General features: G+C 32.3%; 2 protein-coding genes across 6 annotated transcripts in view; one reads left to right on the forward strand and one right to left on the reverse strand.

The window, feature by feature from the left end:
- The window catches only part of LOC100114533 (GTPase-activating Rap/Ran-GAP domain-like protein 3), a 282,814-nt gene extending 277,763 nt beyond the window's left edge, over positions 1 to 5,051 (forward strand). The window contains exon 18 of the mRNA XM_032596355.1: positions 22 to 5,051. The gene's annotated coding sequence lies outside the window, so the exon portion shown is untranslated. The remainder of the gene's footprint in view (positions 1 to 21) is intronic.
- Positions 1 to 21,220, reverse strand: part of LOC100678870 — a 78,454-nt gene that overhangs the window by 31,716 nt on the left and 25,518 nt on the right. The window contains exon 9 of one of the 5 annotated variants that reach the window (XM_031923075.2): positions 9,893 to 10,507. The exons of 2 other annotated variants lie outside the window; for them this stretch is intronic. In XM_031923075.2, coding sequence (XP_031778935.1) covers positions 10,386 to 10,507 — 122 coding nt within the window. In that variant the 3' untranslated portion in view covers positions 9,893 to 10,385. Of the gene's footprint in view, positions 1 to 9,892; positions 10,508 to 13,304; positions 13,504 to 21,220 lie in introns of those variants that run through there. 2 more of the 5 variants (XR_004226648.2, XM_031923079.2) reach the window with 2 other exon arrangements.

The following is a 21,220-nucleotide window of genomic DNA, read 5'->3' on the forward strand; positions in this document are numbered from 1 at the left end:
ATGTATTACTTTTATTTTTAGGATAGGCAAAGAGGAGATTTATATGAACAACTAATCAACGAGCAAGATGATGAGTATGCCAGTGAAGATGATGTTATTAATTATCGACATATTTTTGAAGAACCAGTGATTAATATCCAAGCTGGATTAGAGAAAATACTAATGGATGAAGATGCAAGAGATGTAATAAACGCGCAGGTAAATGTTAGTAAAGCTGAAATCCTTCTCGCAGTTGTGAAGTTTTCATTAGTTTACAACTTGTCGCAATCGGCTATAGCTGATTTATTTAAAATGCTAAACTTATTTTTTCTACGTCTGTTTTGCCTCAATCACGTTACTTGATTGATAAAATATTCAATTCTGAAGATAATGTTGATTACCATGCAATCTGTCCGAATTGTAAACAATATGTTAAAAAATTCAATCGTGAGGAGGTTCATAGCGCGCGTTGCGGTCCTTGTAATTTAGTATTTCGTTTAAAAGATCCTGCGAATAGAAATTTTTTTTCTATAATCAATCCAGAACATGAGATAGCTCATTATTTAGAAGAAAATTGGTCTCATTATGAATCTGTTGTTCAAGCACGAATGGGTGATGAAGAGAACATTAATGAATTTCATAATAGTTTATTGTATAAACAACTAAGAATTTCCTTGCCAGATGATAAAAAAGATAACTTTATTACTGCGACATTTAATAGCGACGGTTCGCCAGTATTTGAAAGCTCTGCTTTTTCTATTTGGCCTATTGAAATAATAATAAATGAGTTACCTTTCAAGTTGAGGACATCAAAGGCAATCGTATGCGGTTTATGGTATGGAAAAAATAAACCAGATATGAATGTTTTTCTTCAACCGTTTGTTACCAAAATGAATTTATTGGCAAATGAAGGAATAGCTTGTAATATAAGAAATACATTGCATAAAATTTATGTATATACTGTATGTTCGTGTGATGATTCCGTAGTACGCTCCAATGCAAGGACTTACTCAATACAATGGTTATTACGGTTGTAACTGGTGCTTACACCCGGGATATTACATTGCAACTGGAAGAGGTGGTAGTGTCAAGTATATTTTACTCGATGATGAAATACATGATAGAAACGAAGCGGACACTTTAAGACATATGCAAGAATCTGTTGCCTCTGGACAATCTGTATACGGGGTTATTAAAAACTCTGTTTTAACTGGTTTGAACCATTTCAATATCATCTCAGGATTTGTTCCAGATCCGATGCATCGTATCGATTTGGGTATTGCAAAGCAATTCATGAAGTATTGGTTTGACACTAGAAATATGCCTTACTCATTCACTAATGTTGAAATTAATTCAATTGACAATGTTTTAAGAGATCTACAAGTCCCTAGCAAGCTTAGTCGATACTCTCGCTCGATACGCGATCGAAAATATTGGAAAGCAAAAGAATTACAGAATTGGGTACTGTATTATAACACAGTTATTCTGTTTATGATTCCTAGAATGAGATGTTACCTTGAACATTGATCGTATTTAGTAAAGGCATATTATATACTTTTGCAAAGTAATATTAGTAGGGAACAGGTACATGAAGCACATGGTTTATTAAACAGATTTGTAGCATTAACAGAATTTTATTATTCTCGAAGTGCCATGACCTTTAATATTCATCAACTGCTTCATTTATCACAGTGTCATCAATTGGGGTCGTCTGTATTTGCACTCGGGATACGGCTTCGAAAACGGTAATGGGCAAATTGTTAAGCAGGTACAAGCTGCCAACGGTGTTATACACCAAATTTGTAGAATTATTGGGACAAAAAGAAGCGAATTTACTTTAAAGAAATTTATGTTGCAAAATAATCCTAATTCAATAATTATTGACTACATTCAATATTTAGAAACAAAAGATTGCGCAAAAACCTTCAAAACTGATATTGGTAGGTATTTCGGTAAAGCGTCTGTGCCAAAGCGCCGGTGGGTAAGGGAATTAAATTTGTCTCATTCAGCTGTAGTTTATAAGAAATTAGTAAAAACGGAATGTACGTATTTATCTTGTAATATGATAAGACTGCGGTCAAATAATTCTTTCGCCAAGACAATTGACAATCATTTTGTACAAATAATTTTTTTTATTGTCGACAGTTTAGATGGAAATCATCAGGAATACACTGTGTGCAAGAGCGTGAATTATAGCGAACATATTTAATAACGATAACAATATTCATGATTTTCAAATTAAAAGAATAGTAGATATTAATCAAGACTTGAGAGTTATCAATACTAGCATGATAGATAGAAGTTGTGTATATATGAATTGCAACAACGAATTATTCTTGTGCCCGGTCCCAAACTTACATTCTTATTAGATCTTTCAATAAGAAGTAGCAATTCTAAATTAGTACATTAAAATTATACTGGCATAAGTTATACTTCACGAAACGGCGTATATAAGTCAGACTACAAAGTCATAGTGCTATAAATAACTTTTTTAATAATGTAATTTTCTCAACATTTAGAAGTTCAATAAAAAATACTTTCTAAAATGATTCTTTTCGTTCGTTCGTAGTATATTACGATACTAGTGCGTTAAAGTAGTTTCACCCACGTGGGGACGTTATAAGTCCCCACGAGGGTGAAATCCCTTTACCCCCCTAGTATCGTACGATATTTTATGACACAACGTGCGTAAACCGAGATTTAGCGAGTGCATTTTTGCACCAGCGTGCGGTAAATCGAGGTTTACGCCAAGGCGTGTCATAAATTATTATATTCCTATGAAAAAGTCCTAATGGCAATCACAATTGATTTTCGAACAAGCTGAATATATGTAATTACAAAATGACGTCATTGTCGCTGAAAGCCGAAATTAAAATTGAAAATGACATCATTTTTGAGTTCCTGATTCTGCCGGAAAAAAAGACGTCATTGAAGTAGCATGCTAAAATGAAATAAAAAAGACGTCATTTATTAGTAGCAATTAATTTGGCACAAATAACCTCATTTTCATATATCGGTTTTAAACAAACAAAAAATGACGTTATTATTTGTTCCAATTCCTGACACGTCAAATGACGTTATAAAATGACGTCATTTTATGGCGTCATTATTTTCAACAGGGACGACCACTACTCAATTTATCCATTACATGCACAAAAAATTAATGACTCTGATGCAAAATTATACCAAATGCTTCAAGTATATGCTACTGCATTAGATGTTCGTGCTCAAGACTTAGATCTAAAATGTTTTCCAGATCTATATCCATATGGAATGTTCGGACAACATGAAGAGAGACGTACAAGGTTGAGAGAATACGATTTTATAAGATCTAGATTAACTTCAAAACATTCGCAGTTTAGACTTATCATTCAGTATCTTTTTTATTTATTGTTTAATCATAATATTCGACAAATTAGTGCCGGAATTTTCCATAAATTAAATGTTGTGAATCCTCGGTATAAGTATACAGTACAAGATCTTTTAGACAAATTAGAACAAGATCAATTGGATTCAAACTTATCAACTATATTTTCTCGATTACGAGGGACTGAAGCATATTGGAAACAAGTAAGAAATTATTTGAACTGCATGATGAATGAATATGGGCCAGCAACGTTTTTTATAACCTTAAGTCCTGGTGAATGGATGTGGTCAGGATTGGCAGAATATATACGTGAAGTCAACGGTTGGGAAGATGATAAAAGATCGGTTAGTGAGCTTATAGCTGTAGATCCCGTATCGGCTTCTAGGTACATACATAATAGATTTAAAGCAATGTTAGCTTATATAATGTCTTCAGCGCAATCAATAGGTAAAGTTATGCATTACTATTACGCTTGCGAATATCAAGGCCGAGGATTACCACATTATCATTGTTTATTTTGGATACAAAATGCCCTAAAGCACCTAATGAGGACATACAAAACTTTATTTTAGAACACATTACATGCCGAATACCTGATAAACGTGTTTCTCCTGAACTTCATAGACGTGTTATGGCTTATCAACAACATAAACACAATAGCTATTGCATGCGAAAGAAAAAAACTAAAACTGGTTTTAAAACCGCATGTCGTTTTAGATTCCCTCGCCCAGTAACATCTAAATTAGTGTTGAGAGATGTTTCAGTGGCTATTGCTAATAAAAGAAAATTAAAAAATAAAAGTAGGTTTTATGATTTACCTCGATCGTAAGAAGAGCAATGTATAAATGATTATATGCCTGCTTTTCTGGTAATTTGGGAAAGAAATAATGATGCGCAATTTATTCGTGATTCTTCTTACTTGTTAACTAAATATGTATCGTTTTATGGAACTAAAGGAGAAAAAAGCACAGTAGATTTTTCTGATATACAATCAAACAAAAATCTCTGCAGTCGCCTTTGGTCTTTTTCAATGCGGGCTTTAAATCACAGAGAATGTGGAGCAATTGAAGCAGCTGATACACTCTTAGGACATCCTCTTCATGCTACTGATAGCGATACGATAATTAGATGGTTAGATGTAAGAATGATTCGAAATAGAAAACTCAAACCGTTTAAAAAAATTAAGAATCTTCCACCAGAATCAACGGATATTTTCTACGATTCTTTTATTGACAATTATTATTCAAAAAGGCCAACGCAATTAGAAGCGCTATGTTTGTATGATTTTGCTAAATGGTTTGATATCATCAAAAAAAAAGCCAGTATACAAAGCAGAATATTATGAAATGGATGGAGGTCTATTTTATAAAAAAAGTATAAAACCTTACCTCATTAATCATTGTAAGTACAATCCCGTAAATGAACCAGAATCTTATTACTATTCGTTATTGTTATTATTTCAACCATGGAGAGATACTGATGAATTAAAAGGCGGAGAAGAATCATATACAAATGCATTCGCAAAAATACAATGCAAACTCGCCGAAGCAATGAAATATCACGATAAATGCGAAACAATTAAAAGAAGCTATGGAAAAGATGAATGAGATAATTCAGAATCAATTATTAGAAACTCAAGAAAATGATGATAAATTCAAATCAGACAATTTACCAGAAGGTTGCATCCCAATTGATGTAGAAAATGCTATGAAAGATTTCAAAGTCATGGCTGACAAAAAAGCTATGAATAAAGCAGACACAGAAAACTATATATTAAAGTTCAATGATGATCAATCGAAAATTTTTAACAAAATTACAAACGTTTTACAATCTGATAATACTTTAAGAATTTTTATAAGTGGACGAGGTGGCACTGGAAAAAGTTTTCTTATTGAAGCTTTAGTCGCGTGGAATAAAGTTATTTGTCAGAAGGATACGGCTGTTACAGCTCCTACTGGAATTGCAGGATACAATATTTCAGGCCTTACAATCCATAGACTCTTGCACTTACCTATAGAACATGGCTGCACAGCAAAATATAAAGAATTATCACCTGCAGCTTTAAAACAAGTTAGAAAAAGTTTACAAAATGTCAATTTAATTATTATTGATGAAATATCGATGGTGTCAAATATTACACTTATGTATATACATTTGCGTCTCACTGAAATATTTAATACTTCTGATTGTGATGACAGTTGGTTTGGGAAGATAAACATTATTGTTTTTGACGATTTATTACAGTTACCACCTGTTCGTGAAGGATTTGCTTTCGTTGAATTAACAAAAAAAGAAATTGACAAATACATTGGTTCTATTAATTCCTTCAATTTATGGACTTTATTTGAGTATGATGAGTTAACCATTAACATGCGACAAAAACATGATAAAGAATACAATGAAATACTTTCGAGAATAAGACTAGGTTTTGTATTAGAAGATGATATAACAATATTGCAAAAAAGACAATTGACATTCTCTACTGCAAATTATATTGAAATGTTGCACGAACTCTGTGCATACTATGATAATTTACCTAGAATCGAACGTATAATTACAATCAAAATTAATTCAAAAGTTATGATAAGCAGAAATATTGATGTCTCGATTGGATTGGTGAATGGAACCATAGGAATAGTTACTTCAGTAACTAAAGATAAAAACGACGAAGTTACTAATATACGTATAATATTGCAGAATGTGATGGAATATTCAATACCTCGACTTGAATATAAGTTTGTTATTATCGATAAGGTATATATAATACGTCAACAGTTTCCAATCTGTAACAGTTATGGAATAACTATACATAAAAGTCAAGGTTTAAGCTTAGAAAATGCTGTAGGCAATTGTATATTTAGTTCTGGCCAAACTTATGTGGCCTTATCGCGAGTTACAAAATTAGAAGGTTTACACATTATTAATCTTGATCCTTCATCTATCAAAGCTGAAATATCCGCTATTCTTCAATATAACAGATTAAGGAACAAATATCGCCAGGATCTTCAAGAATTGAATATGCCAAATTATTGCCAATTTGATCGACCAAGGGTGATGCAAGATCGTCGATGGTCGGTGTCGAAAAATATTTTAGATATTCAAAATCAAAACAGTAAATTAAATTAGATCTCTGAGAGCTGTTGGAATATTTATGGTTTAAGAAATGATGATCAAATATCCTGCTATGCAAATGCTTCTGTACAGAGTTTATTCCGTTCACAGTGAACTGGCCAATGAGTTCAGCAGTAGTGACTCGCCAGTTTTTATGCCACTGGCCAAGGACTGTAGAGTGAAGTAAAGACAAGTAATAAACTATTGACTCATAATTATTCAAAAAATCTTATGAAACTAATGAAAAACACTTATATAACAATGTATAACATGTTTTGACCCGAATATTGTATTTTAACCTTCAAAAAAATAAGTATTCCATGAACACACATTTTTGTAGGTTATGTAACTCGATGCATGAAATGTATTTTTTAAACTCCTAATGCTTGTTGACGTATTGTTTGAAATTCACCCTTACACTTTTTTGTCTCAATAAAATGTGAACATATAAAGATAACTCTCAAAACAAAATAAACGTATTTATGTATTTTTCGGGGTTAAGCATCTTGTTGTTTACGTTTCGTCGCGCGCTTTAGTGCACGTCCAGACAGGCGTACAAGAAGGAACGATCGAATCGTGATAATTCTTTTAAATTCGGGATACCATAAAAAAATTGTAACAATCATGCGTGATTACATTTTCAAATATGGAACTTTTCATATGCCGAATTCAATATAACATCATCGCTCCTAAATAACGAAGACTAGTAAATATGCATTTCTCGCAACGAAGACTAGTACTTTTGCATTTCTCGCGTCGAATACTAATACATTACGCTCTCTTGCGTCGAAGACTAGTTCATTACGCGCTTTTGCGTCAAAAATCAGTACATTTCGCACTCTCGTTACGAAGACTAATACATTTACATGACTAATACATTACTAGTTTACGCGTACTCCCGACGCGAAAAACTAGTACATTTCGCACTCCTGCCGCGCAATGCATTTCTTCGACGCGAGAAATGTATAAGTACTAGTCTTCGTTAGGAGCAACGATATAAAATTTTATATATTGTAATGTGCATTTATTTAATATGTTTATCGTATATACATACACTAAATTGGTATTTGTTACAACTTATGTTTGTTATTTATATTGAATACATGGTGTACAGTAGTCTCCGATCTTTTCCTGAAAAATACCGTAATATTAAGATAATATACTTTTTTATACCTACGAATCTAGTACAGACCCTGTATAGGATTCGTCAATAACATAGGTACGACAGAAAACAGATTATGTATAAAAAAAAGTACCGAAATATTAAGAAAATCGGTATCTACTGCTATACATACAGTATAGATTACTGTCATAACTTATAGCGAGTATTCAATTTCAGTGTACGATGTATACGATGAACATATTCAATAAAGGTGTAGCAATATAACAATTAAAATATGAATAATATTATATAAGCTGTAAAAAGAAGTTGTTGGTATTTCTCGGTTCATATTGGGGCGCCGTAGGCCCGAGATGGACAAGAGTTCTTAAAACATCACCCTGGTAGAAAGTTCACCAGATTTTCTGGCCGCGTCACTAATTAGTGCCCAGAAACTTCTGGCGACAGATCGTGGGCAGAATTCTGGCAAAGACAAAGTTAGGCTAATTTGAGGTTAGGAGGTTAGATCAAACTCACACATATTGATGAAATGTCATCAAATTTTATTTCATCAAGACATGCTATCTGAGTAGACAAATTAATAAATATTGTTTTTATTGGCATGACAATATTGCAAAATGTCTCGTCTAACTAAACTAAACTCAAAATATACCCACTGGAACACTCATTGTGGCTTTGACTACATTAAGAATTTCACATTTTGCTTGGCATCGGTGATTAGGACCAAAATCTCTAATCAGTCAATTGGAATGATTGTATAAGGAATTTTATCGATAGCTATTCATCAGCTCTTGGCATTTCCAAAAATAGTACATATCAATATAGGTTTTTAAATATAGTTCAGGAGCTATTCAAAAAAAAGTTAAGCATTCGGTCGTGATTTTCAATTTTCAAAAATAAGAAATTTCGTACTTTTTTTTACCTAGGGGCGAAAGTACTCACTTCCGCCCTTATAGGAAAAAAACACTTTCGCCTCAGATATTTGCATTTTCGTGTGTATATGTGTGTGACGCATCTCATACATGTATGTTTATACCATCGGTCCATGTGATATCAAACAAAATTCAGATTTACAACGAAATTTTACTATGAGATACTGAACGACTCTGCTTTTACAGGCAGGCTAAAAGGAGCGTTATCGATGCACTGATTATAAAAAGCACGGTACACAACAAGGGGCGAATTGACTTTTTCAAGCGAGGATGATGATTAATTGCTCAACCATAATCAAAGTCAACTTTCGCCCCTATAGTGATATACTATTTCTTCACACCAGCACCGAAAATGCAAATTTCTCTCCAGGCGCCCGGGAGGAAAATTGTACTTTCGGTGCAGGTGTGGAGAAAACTCTATTTTTGTTTTTATGCGTATTAAAAATGGTTTGATATATAGTTATAAGCTAAAAACAATTTTTTAACAAAATACCTACAGGTATATAAACTTTTTATCTAAAAATGATAATTCAATTACTTAGTCTCGGTGCATTTATTCACACTCCGCACGCTCTCATTTCTTAGACTAAAATTTAAAAATTCTGCGTTCTAAAGACAGCCCAATGATCCACCTATGGTTATTTTTAACTGGGTATGTATTATTGTGTATATTTACAACACAGGTATATAAATATTTTTTAACTGCTTCTGTTTAAATTGTACTTGAACATTAAAATCATCCATTTTGTAAACAGCTTATTTTCTGTAACAAAAATAAATCCTAATGTTTTGTCGCTTTTTATCTATTCTCGTACTCATATGGCCACTCGGGTTATGCATCAGCGTCGAAATCTGCGGAAACGATTAGTTAGTGTTACCACCCTCTGATGCTCTAAACGACTGGTGCATAATGTATGTAAACGCTACTAATGCAATTTTCCTTTAATTTAAGTGAATTTATTCAACGAGAAAAATACTGATTCAATAAATGCTGTTTAAGATATTAGAAAATTTTAAAAAATCAAGCATTCAAACTTCACTACTAGAGAATAAAATAAAAAAAAAATTAATAATTCAACAAAAAGTTTAACGAACATCTAATGTAATAATACAACAAAAGGAGTACTGTATTTACTGTTTTTCTGAAAAGATCGTGGGTAATATTTTTCCAAGAGAAAATGAACTGTTTCCAAAGAAGTTTCAATGAAGTTTGTGAAAAAAAGAAAGAAAACAATCAAACAGTAAAAAAATAACTAAAACCAAAAACTTACAAAAATTATTGTACTACTTTTCATCTTCCATAATACATTCCATCAAGAATAATTACGACTGTATACTTAAGATTTTCACTTACAAAGATTGTAAAATGATACGCCAGAAAACTTTGTTTTAGTGAATGATGATTTATTAATCAAACTATAATGATTCGAAACACTCGAAGAACTCGACCGCACACAATGACTTCTCGCAAGCAGTTAACCCTCTTTTTTCCGCATGTTTGGTTCGCCGGGCAACGAACGATCTTCACTTATTATTGCTCTACCGATCAATCTTCCTCGTTTGTCTTGTAACGTTCGAAAACGTTCTTTTACTCGAGAGACCTAAAGCCCTTTAAACTATGGAGAAACTCTCAAGTTTCTTGACTCTCGAGGTCGCATGACTATTCGTATGACCATTGCTTGCAGATCTGTGCGTCGGTCGTCGAAACAAACACAGAACTTTTCGACAGTTACAAAGATACTCTTTCAAGGCGCAAGCTTTGACCGGCAAGTATAGTACAAGTTTAACATCTTTTTCTGCAAAACTTTTAATTTTATTACAATAAAAAAAAGGAAAAGAAAATGAAACAGTACGAGATCATGAAGTATTTATAAAATTACGAAACAGTGCACATTGACTTTCGATTACTGGACTTTCGTTTTGAGCCATGCCGGAATGGAAGGAGCGAAGAAGTCTTAGCTGGCATGCTGTTGTATTTGTGGTTGCACTTAGTCATACCTAATAAAAAAAAATGATATTTTTTTAAGTACAGATACATTCACAAAATTCGTTTAAACAAGTTATAAATTTTTGTTATAGCAGACCCGTAAGTATCGTCATGTACAAGTCGAGTGTATATTAAGGGGTGGTCGGAGCCATGTTAAAAGGTCTTAGCTTACCTAACCTCAAACATTTTTTGAATCAAAAATAATAATAGTATATTGTGTACCAAGGGCCTAAAGTGGACTTTTTTGGGCCGAGTGTTAAGTTTGCAGTACCTCACGAGGCCAAAAAGCCCACTTAGCCCTTGGTGCACACCATATTTTTTGTAACGCATGTTCTGATGGCCGCGTTTATACATACACCCATGTGTACATGATCGTATACAAACACACACACACATACATATACGTATATTTGATGTGAGCTATTGACCATTTTCTTTAAAAAATAAAAAACGCGCCTGCTGGACAAAAAGAAAATGAAAAACGCCCGCTAAATTTTTTTTTTTGCCCGTCGGTCTAAAAAATAGTATATTACGTGCTTATAGAAGAAAAAACTTGGACATTCCATATCTCGTGTAAATTGTCACCCGACCCGAAGACGAGGGTGGCAAACACGAAATATGGGCTGTTCAATTTTCCTTCCGTGGTGCGTATACTATTTTTCTTCACACCAGCACCGAAAAAGCACATTCCTCTCCAGGCGCCCGGGAGGGAATGTGGTACTTTCGGTGCAGGTATGGAAAAAAGGTACTTTACGCCCGCTTAATAGGTACGAAAAACGCGAAAATCGCGCTTGTGTTACAAAAATAAATATAATTGCTTATAACATTAAAATGCAGTGTTCCGCGGTTGCCATTATAATAAATTATATTAACTAAGTCTTATATCTGCATAGTTACGCATCATTTTTGCAAACAATGTAAACTACGCCGCGAGATGAAGGTGAAAATTGAAACTAAGAATCAGTAAGATGCCCATTACTTTTTTATACAATAGTTAATTAAGTAAAATTTTTGAACTATTAAATCAACAAAGTCTTTGTGTTCTATGGTAACTAACACAACAACAAACAATTAATAATTTATTTTTGACGGCATGAAATATATCGTAGGCTAACAATGTAAACTACGGCTTTGACGAGGTCGCAATATCGTCACCCTAGCACCTACATCCTTATAAACATCTTAAAAATTGTTATTCTTAAATGCGGCAAAGTAAAAAGACATATTTAATTATTATTCTTTGACTTCTCGAAAATTAAAGAAACACACAAAAATTCACTATCCAAAAAAAAATAGTTTTTGTAACACATGCACGATTTTCGCGTTTTTTAGACCTTAAAAGCGGTTCTAAAGTGGCCTTTTTTCACCGCTGGCCACAAAAGCTTTTTTGTAACACATGCACGATTTTCGCGATTTTGACCTTGAAATACTTTTTTTAACACCAGCACCGGAGGGAATGTGGTACTTTCGGTGCAGATGTGGAGAAAAATAGTATACGCACCACGGGTGGAAAATTGAACAGCCCATATCTCGTATGTTTGCCACTCTCGCCTTTGGTTCGGGTGACAATTTAGACGTGCGGGAACGAATGGCTATTTATTTATTTATTTATAAATTTTGCAAAATTTTGATGACTCTTTTTGAGTGGAAATGACTCTATTCGAGTGAATACATCACTCGAGCAAAAGATTGGCTCAATTATTTCTATGTCATTTTTCACTCTAAAAATTTTTGAGAAATATGGGCTTGCCAATACTTTTTCTCCCTTGGTGCGTAAAATACTTATAATTCATACACTGAAAAAAAACAGTCGTTTCTGCTGTAAAGTCCGGTAGTTTTAACCGTTCTGCCACCGTAACGACTGTTCAGTAAGAACAACGGTGTGCCACTGGTAGTTTTGGCGAGTCGCGACTCGTAAAATTGGTCGCTTACGCGGGACACCAGCAAAAACGACCGAACTGATTCTTTAAAACTGCTGAACTCTACGGTAATCTTGGCGAGTCTTCGTACAATGACGGATTACTGGTGCGAGTTCAGTTAAAATGGCTGTGTTTTTTTTCAGTGTATGTTGCCTTTTTATTATAATGTCTAAACAAGAGCATGGTTGCCGTGTCCAAAAGTAGTCACGTATAAGTTAACTTCTTGATCTTGTGTAGTTGCAGTACTCATCTTCGGCTTGCAAACGCTCTTACCTTGACTCATACTGCAAACTCCGCAGTCGATTCTATAAAAGCCTACTTTACACCCTTGGTACACAACATACCATTTGGCAACGCAAGCAACACTAGTCCAAAAATACACAAAAATTGTATGTATAGTGCCTTTGATCTGTTGTTGTAAAATGAAACATGTGCCAAAAATAAAAAGTAATAATTAACTTTAGACGTTTGCAAATAATAAAATTTAGTCGAATAAAGTTTTGAATAGTATATTGAAGTGACGATTTGAGAAGGTCAAGTGCTTATTTGCCAAACGCTATGTGTGCCAAGTCGAGTAAGTCTAAGTTAACTGTTAGATTATTTCGCCTGGTTATATTGTTCTACCAATTGTATTTAATAAATATTTTGCCTGTATCTGTTTTATTATTAAAAATGTCTCAATTAAAAAAAAGTGAGTAAATAAAGCATCCATCCGGTTGATATCAGAAGTGCATAAAATCCAAATGTGTGAAACGCTCGTAAGTATCAAACCAAAAAAAGTAGTAAAAAAACAACAAGTTGCGCAAAAAGTCTTATTTAATAATTTAATAATAGGTTAAAAAGAAAATATCACTCGAGTACGTTTGTGTTGACTAATTAATAAACTTTATTAAAATAACAACAATTGATTAGTTTTTTTTTTATTCAACGTTCCACTTGAAACGATGATGAATCTTTTACAAAAAGTCAGAGGAAGAAAGGAGAAAAACGTAAAAAAATATTCGACTCTCAGCCATTGTAGTATGTTCTTTACAATATAAAACACTTGATTGAAATGCCTCTCAGTCATGAAAGAGTAGTGCCCGCACCTACGACATTAGTAATATTATTCAAATCGGGGATTAGATCTCGTTTACCCAGGGATAATTATAATTATGTATAGATTTGAGTACGATACCATTCATAAATTTTGATTCATAAATCAAATGAAAAAATATGGATCCCTAATTGCTAGTTTAATTATAGATTTTTAACGAGTTTTATCTTGACTAAAATTTCAACTTATAGAAAGCGGTTTTATTTCACACGCTCGAGCTAATAAAAATAAGATCCCTAGTAGAAATAATTGTATATGGCGTAAGTGTGATAAAAATGTGACCAGAGTGCAACAGAAGTGTGATAAAACCATAAGTTTTTGTCGTAGTTGAGACAAAATATGATGGTTTGTCATAGTTTATCATATTTGCATCATATTATGTTCATTATATCACACTTTTGTATTATATAAATTATCTACATTTAAAGCATTTAGAAGCAGAAAACATATAATACTGCGTATTGATACTATCACACTTTTTTTCAGAAAATTGTGATTTTATATTATGATGTAATGAACAGTCTTAAAATACATTAGTTACGGTTTTAGAACAGGTATGTCACACTTACTCACACTTTTTATAAATGCCCAATTTTTGGATTGAACATATCGTCGGTCCCTACGAAGAGTAGTACGGTTCAGATTTGCCGCGAAGACTAGTACATTTCAGATCTTTCCCACATGAAAAAATCCAATTGTTTTGGAGATAAACAAGTAGTTATTTTGGTTAAAATTAATAAAATTGCAATATTTTCAAAGTTGCCAAAAAAATTTTGAAAAATTTGTATTGAAATTTTAATTAGAAGAAAAAAATTAATATTAAATCTCATAACAACTTTGTTAATTTCGAAATTTTTTTAAATTTGTTGTCAACTTTAAAAATATTGCAATTCTATTAGTTTTAACCAAAATTTTCTCCAAAACAATTAGATTTTTTCATGTGGGAAAGATCTGAAATGTACTAGTCTTCGCGGCAAATCTGCACCGTACTAGTTTTCGTACACTGAAAAAAAAACACAGCCATTTTAACTGAACTCACACCAGTAATCCATCATTGTTCGAAGACTCGCCAAGATTACCGTAGAGTTCAGTAGTTTTAAAGAATCAGTTCGGTCGTTTTTGCTGGTGTCCCGCATAAGCGACCAATTTTACGAGTCGCGACTCGCCAAAACTACCAGTGGTACACCGTTGTTCTTACTGAACAGTCGTTACGGTGGCAGAACGGTTAAAACTACCGGACTTTACAGCAGAAACGACTGTTTTTTTTTTCAGTGATAGCAAATCTGAACCGTACTACTCTTCGTAGGGACCGACGATATGTTATTCAAAACTGTGACAGAGCTGTTAAAAAAATATGACATACTTATTCGAAAAGTATGATATAAGCATTATAAAATGTCCCATCCCTGGTAGGAATAATCAACAGTTTTTAACCCGTGCATGCCCAATTTGAAAGTAACTGGCCAGCTCGTTAAGTAGTTTTCGTTCAGTGCATTTTACTTTCGTCAGATTTTTAACTAAAGTGCTGCCTCAGGACTGCCGAGCCAATTAGAGAAACGTTAACATTAATAAAATTAACTAATAATTATGTAAATCAACACTTTAAAGCAACGGAAAAGCTAATTGATTACTATAATTTTATATTTGACCCGAATCTTGTACTAGAACCCATTAAAAAAAGTATTTCGTGAAAACCAATTTTAGTAGGTTATGCATATAGCCATGGATGGAAAATTGATTTGCGCTACCAATACTTAATGACACATTATCTAAAATGCATATTCACATTCCCGTTTTAATAAAATAGAAAAATATGAAAAAAATTCACAAAAGAGTATATGCTTATGCATATCCCTCGAGGTACAGCGCGTGTTTCTCATAATTCGGAATTCAAGCAATCCTTCGCTATGGCCTATTAAGCAGTTATCGTGCCTTGGACTGGCCAGTATAAAATTACACTTTTATGTACCTAAGTAACACTTTTATCACACTGTCCATTTTTTCTGGGAGTAATTTACACTTTAAAAATGGCAAACGTTACAGAGAAAAAAATAATAATGAAAACTAGGATTGTTGATTTTGGATTTTATTTATATTTTCCCAATTTTTACAGTGTTCACCATCTTTTTTTAGGATTTATTAAGGAGTGAAACAACCAAATAAAAAATTGAACACTAAGCACAATTATTTGTAATTTAAAATATTTATACGGTTAATGTTTACCTGTACATGCATCTAATAAGCACTTATTGAACGTACATATTTTGTTAATTTTACCTGCTACAGTTTGTTTACTATTTATCTAATATAAAGTCCAAAATTGCAAGAAAATTATTTTAAGAATAATGGTACTATTGATGGATGTTATCAAAACAAATATCTCTATTAGATTATTTCAATTATTAAAAATAGAAGATCAAAGGCCCTCGAGCATATTGCAATTATTAGATACATAGTAAATGAGAAATTACGCCGTCCATTTGCTATGTATTTTTTTAAAAAATGCTACATTGAGGCCCTTGAAAAATAATATTATTTGATACACGCTTTGTGTAAGCAGAATAAGCAGGCTGAGACGAGCTAAGAAATATATAACATCTATAAAAGGGAAATTACTATTAGTATCGAATTAAAGACAAAAATGGGCCAATTCAGAGCGTTATTGTACATATATCATTGGGATTAAGCACGTGATTCATATGCGCACAGTCAGTCCGCACGTCAATAGAGGGCTATATAGTCATTTAAAATTACCTTCCTAGGATCTATCAAAGCGCATAACCTTATAGTCCAGTAAAATTAGCTGTGAAATCGCCCTGCGGTAGAAGTGGATGCATTTTGGATATTTGGTAAATCGGGGTCGGAAAAGCCGATTCTGAAATTTGCAGCTTCCTAGAATGAGGGGTTCTATGCGAAAACAGCGTGCGAAAGTTATTTTTGCTCATATCTCGAGATCGGCTTGACCTATGAGAAAATGGCTGGCATCAATAGAAAGAGCGTTAAATTTTGCATTGGAAACGATTTTTTAATCGATCCCGATGAGCGCAAAGTTCCGAAATAATTAATGAAAAAGAAATTTGCTTGGTGTAGAGGCAGGGGAGGGGAGTGCGCAGACGACATGGCCGCCGCCGCTCTCTCCGCGCGCAGCGGCGGGACGGCGGGAACCGAGACGCGTTTGAATGCGTCATGCGAAAATATTTTTGATTTCGCGGCGATACTCAGAAAACTTTGTAAATTACTTGAATAAAATTTTTTTGTTAGACCTATTTTTTAATAGAAAGATAAAAATGTTAATTTAAAGTTATACAAAGTTTTTATACAAAGTTATAAATGATCCTGACCATCACAACTTATTTATTTTTAACTCTGTGTTTATTAACAACTCCGTTTTGAAATATAATTATTTTTATAACTCCTTTTATGGTTCTTGATTTTTCTATATAATAAAAAGTATTAGTATTTTCAAAATCATAGCTATACTATACTATTTGATGTTCTTTATTTTACGAAAGCATGAAACATATGAAACGTAATTTATATACTACTAAATTTTTGGTAATCTCGAAATAGAATTTCGAAAAAAAAATTTTAATTCAGATTATTTAGTGCGATATAAATACCAGTGTCTCAAATGCACTCTGGAAAAAATCATTCGCGACGTATCATATAACCGAACTCATCCAAACATCCTGTCACCGCATACTAAATGTTTATAAATTATGAATGTCAACGCCACTTTCTCAGTTCATTACTCGAGCTGGTTAATCATAGGTCAGAACACTTTGGTATCTCATCGAAGTAACATCGTGCTCTAAAGAGTGTATTCCAGAGTCATTTTTAACTAAAAATCTATTAGAAATAAAAAAATTATTGTTTTTTGAGTGTGTGCCTTCACAGTTTTTTAATTTGTGATACCAGCTTATTGATTGGTTTCTGAATCCTAGAAGAATATTTTATTATTTTCGAAGAATTTATTCAGAATTACGGTATGTCCACATATTTTATTTATTCATATAAATGCTAGAAATTTAGATTAAATATTTGAATACGATTGACATTTAAAAACTTTATAGCAAAGAAAATAAATATTTATTGAAAAAACATGCTAGGTTTGTAATGCAATAAAATAGTGTCCGCACTACATAATGACATTATTCAAATAATGCACTGCAGTAGATTTATATCAAATACTTTTTCATTTTAAATAGTACAAGTAAAAGTTAAGTTAGTGTATATGTTAGATATGAAAATATTATTTGCATTTTTGCAATGAAGACTAGTACATTATTACGCTCTTTTGCGTCGAAGACTAGTGCATTTCGCACTTCTACGTCGAAAACTAGTATATTATAAACTTTTGCGTCGAAGACTGGCACATTTCGCACTTTTGCGTCGAAAGCTAGTACACTTGACAAGCAAGATATCTGATTCGAACTATTTGAATTTTGCATCGTGTAATATGGGATTTGCCGAAATCAAAGTCGAGATAGAGTGTTAAGAGGTAAAATCAAGCTCATTTTTAAAAATGTCCATATTACACGATGTTCAATTTAAATAGCTCGAATCAGATATTTTACGTGTCGAGTGTACATACATTTCGCACTCCCGGCGGCAAAATGTAGTATATTTTATACTTTATATTAATGCATGGTTAGCGAGTTCAATTGCACCACGTACAAGTACTTGATTCTTTTTATTTTAATTTGTAATACTTTTATTTATAGCAGCCTACGAGATTCGGATTATATTTATATTACTCTTGTTTTCTTAGAAATTTTTACGTGAAAGCTGAAATTTTGCATAGGTCTTCTTAATATTATTACGAGTATATTGTAGTTTTTTATTTTATTCTCTAAACTTTAAAAACATGGCAGTCTTACATGTTCATCGACAATTTTACCTCGCTTCATATTAACCTGCCAACTTTGAAATCGAAAATTACGCAAATATGTTCGGTAACCAATATTGGGAAAAACAAGAATTTTGTATACATTAGACGAATATATCTTCAAAGTTTCACATTGCATACTCTTAACATTCGTTGGTAGGGTTCGTTTTATACACAAAAATTTAACACGAATTTTTATATGAATTCTTTTTACACGTATGTTTTTACATTTGTTGAAATATATGCAAAAATTTCAATATCAATTCATTATTTATCAAGCTTAACGGGAATTAGTTTACTCATATGATATATACATAACAATGATCAAGTTATATATAACATTCATTTCAATAGTACGTCATCGAAACCGAACCTTTTCTTTCTCTCACGCGTATTCGTAAACAAAGATAAGTAGTTTGGAGACTGAGACCTCCGAAGTACAAAGAATGGGTTTCGATAGTTAGTCCAGTTAGATCAGTCAAGAAGAGAGCACATAAAAGCGAATATATGTTCTTTTCTTTTATTTAAAACATTCCGTACCTGCTTCCATAATCAAAAACATTGAACACAAAGAAATGATTAATATTACATTTTCTACACAATAACATTGTGTACAATATTATTGTATTAAATGTTCAGTACTAATTATCTATTTATGTTCAATAAAAAAGCTTATGTGTAAAAGAAAATTCGTATAAAAATTTGAATTCAAATGTGTAAAAAACCGTAGAACATTCTCAAATGTTTTTAATGTAGGATATGTTAAAAATTTTATAATTGCAAAACAAGTAAAAAATTTGCGACGAATAAAAATCTGTAAAAAACTTAAAATTTCATTGTTTCAGATGTTTTGCTTGATATTTGCACTAGCTTTTCTATTACATATACGTGGAGATGAAAATTCACCCTATGAATTAATACCTATAACGACACCAATATTACCAGAAGAGCTGTTTCAAGCCAAACTTTACCATGAGATTTGGACGACGATCCATTTTGTTGACATACTTGAGTTAGAAAGCCATGCAAATGAGGTGAATACAACATTACAAGATCCTCGAAATCAATGTTCTACATTTAAACCGTGCATTTATGGAATAGAGTTAGATCATATGTATAAAAGTCTTTATTCAATTCAACAAAAAATTGATTTTTTAGTCTCCTTAAGCGATAAGAAAAGAGAAAAAAGAGGGTTATTTAATATAGTCGGAACAATACAACATTTTTTATTTGGCACTATGTCAGCCGACGATGCTGAAAGAATTGATAAACAAATATAGATGACGTATATAATCATACGGGCCACATAGCGACACTTTTAAATGACCAAACAGCCATTATCAAGAGTACTCTGCGCAAATTTATAAATATAACTGAAAATTATAAACAAAATATGAAAATTATCAAGGATGGAATCATTACAGTCCTGAATGAACATTCTTTTAATGATAATATGCTAAAATGCATTTTAAATTTAAATATTCATATAGATAATTTATTAGGTAATGTCAATCTAATCTATGACTCGATTGTTGATGGAAAACTTGGAGTTGTGTCGCCTAGATTAATATCACCCACAAAATTTATGGACGCTTTACGCACAATACATTCAAAATGGTTTCACCAAGGCTTACTATTTCCTTTAAATAAAAATTATTATGTAATGTACATGAAAATTAGTAAGATTAACATTATTTTGTCCGCTGGTAAACTTATTTATGTATTTCATACGCCAATACCAACTGGCTATGATTATACTGTGTACAAATTCACACCAATACCCATGTCAGGATGGAAACGTTAATATATTTTTGACAGTATTAAAAATCAACCTGTTGCTGTCGATTCAAATTTTACAGAGTATAGCGTAATTGATTTAAATGTTTGTACATCTATAAATGATTTTAAAATTTGCGAGATAACATCTGCCGTTCATACATTTAACGAGGAAGAAAGTTGTTATGCACATTTGATAAAATACAAAGATGATAATGACTGTTCTAGAAAATATTTTGATTTTCAAGCTGATTTTGTTTTGGCTCTGAGTAATGGTTTTAGTTGGTATATTTTACCAACCAATAAAGAAAATATATTCATAACTTGCGGCGATTCTAAATCAGATTTATATGTGACTATTACCAAGCCTCATATATTACGACTCAATTAAAATTGTAAAGGATACTCTAAGAACCATAAGTATTTACCAAGAAGTCACGGCAATGAAACAAAAATTTCAGAATATAAAATTAACATTCAATTTCTACCAGTTCAGCAGATAGCTCTAAATACATCAGCTTTAAAACTACCTGTATTTACTTCATCTAATGTTGACACTTCTGAAATTTTAAATTCAGCAAAAAATATTGAAGATATCATGAAAGATTTAGAAATTATTACATCTAATCATAACTACCATTCACGGCTGCTTACGGGTTATAGTATCTTTCATTATACTATGTATACTATTGCCACTATTTCAGTATTTTATATCCTTTATAAAACTGGAATACTCAATTGCATTTCAATTGCTTTTAAATTTTGTCTATTTCGACTGCGTCCAATATGTATGAAATGCAAAAATAATAATGATGAACGTAATGAAGCTGCTATACCATTTCAAACTACGAATGTCCAAATACGCGAAGAAAATATTGCTGCTCAACCATCAACGTCTGCAGATGATCGATCTATTATTCGATATGATGCACGTGCTCCAATAATATCATAAAAAGTTTATGTATAATTTCAGTGACGATCCTATTTGAATATTTTAGATATAATTGAAGCTATATTTTAGATTTATAGTATATTTCATACAACT

Source organism: Nasonia vitripennis, chromosome 2 (assembly GCF_009193385.2).
Source record: "Nasonia vitripennis strain AsymCx chromosome 2, Nvit_psr_1.1, whole genome shotgun sequence".
Taxonomy (NCBI): domain Eukaryota; kingdom Metazoa; phylum Arthropoda; class Insecta; order Hymenoptera; family Pteromalidae; genus Nasonia; species Nasonia vitripennis.